This window comes from Rhagoletis pomonella, unplaced genomic scaffold (assembly GCF_013731165.1).
Source record: "Rhagoletis pomonella isolate Grant_MI unplaced genomic scaffold, Rhpom_1.0 Rhpom_scaffold_09977, whole genome shotgun sequence".
Classification (NCBI taxonomy): domain Eukaryota; kingdom Metazoa; phylum Arthropoda; class Insecta; order Diptera; family Tephritidae; genus Rhagoletis; species Rhagoletis pomonella.
Window position 1 is genome coordinate 1 of NW_023468506.1, and position 4,611 is coordinate 4,611.

The 4,611-nt window shown below is 42.3% G+C and overlaps 1 protein-coding gene across 1 annotated transcript; it reads left to right on the plus strand.

Annotated features, from left to right (window-relative positions):
* Nucleotides 1–1,178: 1,178 nt before the first annotated feature.
* LOC118756353 lies at nucleotides 1,179–4,331 on the plus strand (the record flags this gene model as incomplete). Its single annotated transcript, XM_036491119.1, has 1 exon — nucleotides 1,179–4,331. A coding segment is annotated over exon 1 (3,153 nt), but the record flags the coding sequence as incomplete, so codon positions are not given.
* Nucleotides 4,332–4,611: the final 280 nt, after the last annotated feature.

Genomic DNA, 4,611 nt, shown 5'->3' on the forward strand with positions numbered 1-4,611 from the left:
TGCGTAGCAGTCCATATTGCTAAAAGAACCTGCGCAAAGATTTAACATATGGTGCCTCCTGTGAGGTCTGTGCGTGGTGATTTAGAACTCAACAATTATCGTTCCAAAGGAGTTGGACGGAGCATATGGTGCATTACGAGGAACATCCATTTGACCAGACCGTGGATATTCAACAACAACTTATTTCGAAACGGAAGACGGAATTCTAAAGGTGAGTGCATTGATATTATTTGTGTTCTGGTAGAATAATGTCGGGCTCCGAAACTGAAAGAGAGTCTGGAGACTACGTAGCTGAACAATTATCACTGTTATCATCGGTTCAAAAGGGATTGCGTAATTTCAAGAAGGATGCTACATCACGCAAAACGGAGTCATATTTTCAGAGCCGGCTAGAAAAGCTTGTCATCGCATCGTATCGAGTTTCGCGATAATCATCGGAAGTTAATGCGTATGTCTAAAAGCCAACAAGTAACCAAAAAATATATTAATGTTGATATAAATGACAAATTCGAAGAAGCTTATCTTGAGGCGGTCTCTTTCATTAAAGAGGCATTTATTACCGCATTCCCACCAACTCGCAGCAATAACATTTGTAGTATCCCCGCCAGTTCAACACCTCCTGCTAGTAAAGAAGTGCCTCTACCTGAAATTAAATTGCCTACGTTCAATGGAAACTACGTTCAATGGGAACTACACTACGCCGACGTTCAAAGAAATATTTTTATCTCGAATACATAACAGCGAACGACTCAATGATTTTCAGCGCTTTTACTATCTGAAAGGAGCCTTATTAGATGAAGCAGCGCAAGACATTCAGCATATAACCCTGCTCGGTGAAAATTATCTTGGGGCCTGGAAAATGTTGACGGATTTGTACGATAATGATCGCATACTATTTTCCCATTACATGAATGTTTTCGATCAACAACCTACTGTTATTCGAGGTGATCCTAATAGCTTGAGGCGTTTCATACAGACCTGCCGTTCGTGTGTAAATTCGATTCAGAAGCTTGTCTGGGTGAACAAAATCAAATTTTAGTACATTATATGCTGAAGAAACTTCCGGCTTCCATTCACAATGAATGGGATCGAGCGATGAGTGGAAAGGGGGCAATCCCTAGGTTTGAAGACAGTAATCCCTAAGTTTGTGTGCAGTACTTGACGAACAATATCAAAGGATGATTACGTCATCTAGTTCTACTTCGTCAGGGTCGTCTAAGCTGCACCAACATTCCTTGGCTGTAAATCATCGAAAGGGTAATTTAACTACTCATACTTTTAAAGGCGATATACAAGCTCTACATGTAACAAAAAAGACGTATATCTGTAAGGTCTGCACAAAGGCAGAACACGCAGTACGCGAATGTCCTATTTTTAACAGTTTTAAGAACCCTGAAAGAAAAGAACGGGTAGAGAAACTCCAGCTATGCTTTAACTGCTTGGGGTACAACCACATAGCATCAAGGTGTAGTAGCAAACGCAGTTGTATAAAGTGTGATGGCAGGCATCACACCCTGCTACATGTGGAGCCGACTCTGGAGTCGGTATCGAAAGCATCAATGGATACAGCAATTATCAATCATCGTTGCGCAACTGATACACTACTTGCTAGGAAAGAAGTGGACTTAGAACAAGATATTCGAACGACTAATAAAGTTGAAGTGGTGTTACCTACTGCTATAGTCGCAATTGATACATTCGAAGGGCAATCGTTGACATTTAGAGCATTCTTGGACCAGGGGTCTGAGGCATCATTTGTCACCGAACACACGGTACAAGTACTGCGACTCCCACGAAAGCGAGCGCATATCAATATCAAAGGTTTATCAGAAGCAAAGGTTGCTGAAGCGCGTTCCTATGTATTGCTCACAGTTCGTTCGCGGCGAGATCCATCAATGGAATATAGGGTATTAGCTTATGTGTTGCCAAAGGTAAATCACGTGATGCCTAGCAAACGCATAACGACAACAATATGGCCGTATCTTAAAGGATTGGACCTTGCAGATCCTTCTTACTACGAGCCACAGCAAGTAGATATCCTGCTGGGAAGCGACATCTATGACGAGTGTATCCTGAGCGACACTCGCCGTGGGCCAAAGGGTGCTCCAATCGCACAGCTTACTACCTTTGGTTACATCATATCCGGTAAGGTTCGAAACTCCGAACCTTCACCGATCACGGTCTCATCTTTGCATAACTCGATCGAATTTGACACAGTATTACGAAAGTTTTGGGAATTGGAGGAGGTCCCCGAGGTTAAATGTAGTTCGTCGACTGTTCAACGAATGGAGAGTGGTAAATATATTGTAAGATCACCCTTATTATCCGAAATTGATGCTTCCAGCGTTATCGGCACCTCGCGCCACATGGCTTTAAAACGTTTCATGCATCTCGAAAATCGACTTTCGCGGGATCCAGAGTTGAGAAAGACCTACCCGGACACAATTAGAGAATATCTCGCATTAGGGAAAATGAAACCAGTCATCAGATCAGAACAACAAAGTCAATGTATCTCAAAGGAAAATGGTTCATTCTCCACCTGTTTTTACCTACCGCATCACCCGGTCTTAAAGGAATCTTCGTCTACTACCAAAATAAGAATCGTTTTCGACGCATCTGCCAAAACCAGCAATGGAAAGTCGCTCAACAACATTTTAGCAACTGGTCCATCCCTACAAAGGAATTTTTCAGCTGTCCTCACTAACTGGCGTTTTTTGAAGTTCGTATTTACTACGGACATCGAAAAAATGTACTGTCGTATCGACGTACAGGAAGAGGACGCCCAATATCAGCGAATTCTGTGGCGTGATAATCCCGCGGAGGAAATTAAAGAATATTTTTGTTCAGTGGTTATGTTTGGCACAGCTTCTGCTCCTTTTACCGCTATTCGAACTGTACAAAAATTAGCAGACGATGAAGGCTCAAACTATCCTTTGGCGGTTGATGTAATCAAACATCACAAGTACGCAGACGATATTTTGTCAGGAGGTCATTCAATTGAAGAAGCGTTAAACCGGCAAGAGCATATTATCGGTATGTTAAAGAGTGGCACCTTTAAGCTTCGTAAATGGGCAAGTAACCATCATATGCTTTTACAGGATATACCTGTCGCATATAGACAACTGGACAATTTGTTGCAGCTTAATGTCGGTAGCAAAATAAAAACCTTGGGTCTTTGTTGGAACCCTAAGGAAGACGTTTTTAAATATCAAATAAACTTTGAAATTCTAGGCGATGTACATACGAAACGCAAAATATTGTCAACGATTTCACGGTTATTTGATCCACTCGGGTGGTTGAATCCAGCAATTATCTCCGCAAAAATAATTAAGCAAAGATTGTGGTCACTAAAAAATCAGTTGGATAGCCCCGTACCCGACGATATCCAAAGATCGTGGACCCAGTATATTGATGAATTACCAGCCATTGAAGACATAAGCATTCCGCGATTGGTGAATATAAGCAATACGATAATATCAAGTGAAATTCACATATTTTGTGACGCCCTAATGCACGCCCATTCCGCAGCGGCATACCTAAGAGTTTGTGATGCGAACGGAAACTATCACTCCACCTTGTTGATGGCGAAAAGCAAGGTTGCACCTATCAGACCTAAGCTCACCATCCCTCGCGCTGAATTATGCGGAGCAGTGTTAGCGACAAAAATTTTAAAATTCGTTAACCAGGAGCTGCAAATTTGCTTCAGTGACAATAACATATTTTTTTGGACAGATTCGATGATTGTCTTAGGATGGATTCAAGGAGATCCACATCGCTGGAAACTATTCATCGCCAATCGCATCAACAAAATCTTAGAAGTATCTAAGCCTCACATTATATCCGCAGACAACCCAGTAGATTGTTCGAGCAGAGGGCTACGTCCATCAAAACTGGTGCCAAGTAAGCTTTGGTGGAGTGGCCCAGAATGGCTGCAATGGCATTCATCGAAATGGCCAATATCCCGTAAAAATTCTGATCTCCCTTCATCTGTAAAGAAAGAGCTGAAATCTATCACAGTAAACGCGTTCAATATTAACACACAGCAAGCGGCTGCATTTATAAATAACTTTTCGTCTATGACGCAACTAATACGAGTCGTCGCCAATTGTCGACGGTTTATCATCAATTGCAGTAAGCCCAAATCTAAGCGGCGCCTTGACAACTTGAGCGTAGAAGAATTAGACACAAGCTTATTCACGATTACGCGAATCATCCAACAGGACGCTTTCCCAAGCGAATGGAATGCACTCTCTATGAACGCTCCTTTACCCCAACGAAGCACGTTGCTACCGCTAAATCCGTTTTTTGATGAAGAAGTAAACTTGATAAGGGTAGGAGGAAGACTTCGGGATTCGCTACTAACGCTATCAGAAAGGCATCCACTCATCTTACCAGCAAAGGGCCAGTTTACCAATTTAGTCGTCCAACATAGTCATCTCAGCACTTTACATGGTGGTGTTGCGCTCACGCTCAATCATACTCGCAAAAGGTTTTGGATAATAAATGGGCGTAATGCGGTTCAATTTTGTGTTCACCGCTGTGTCCGTTGTTATCGATGTAAACCCAAGCCGCTAGACCAGCTTATGGGAAACTTACCGGCTCCAAGAATCC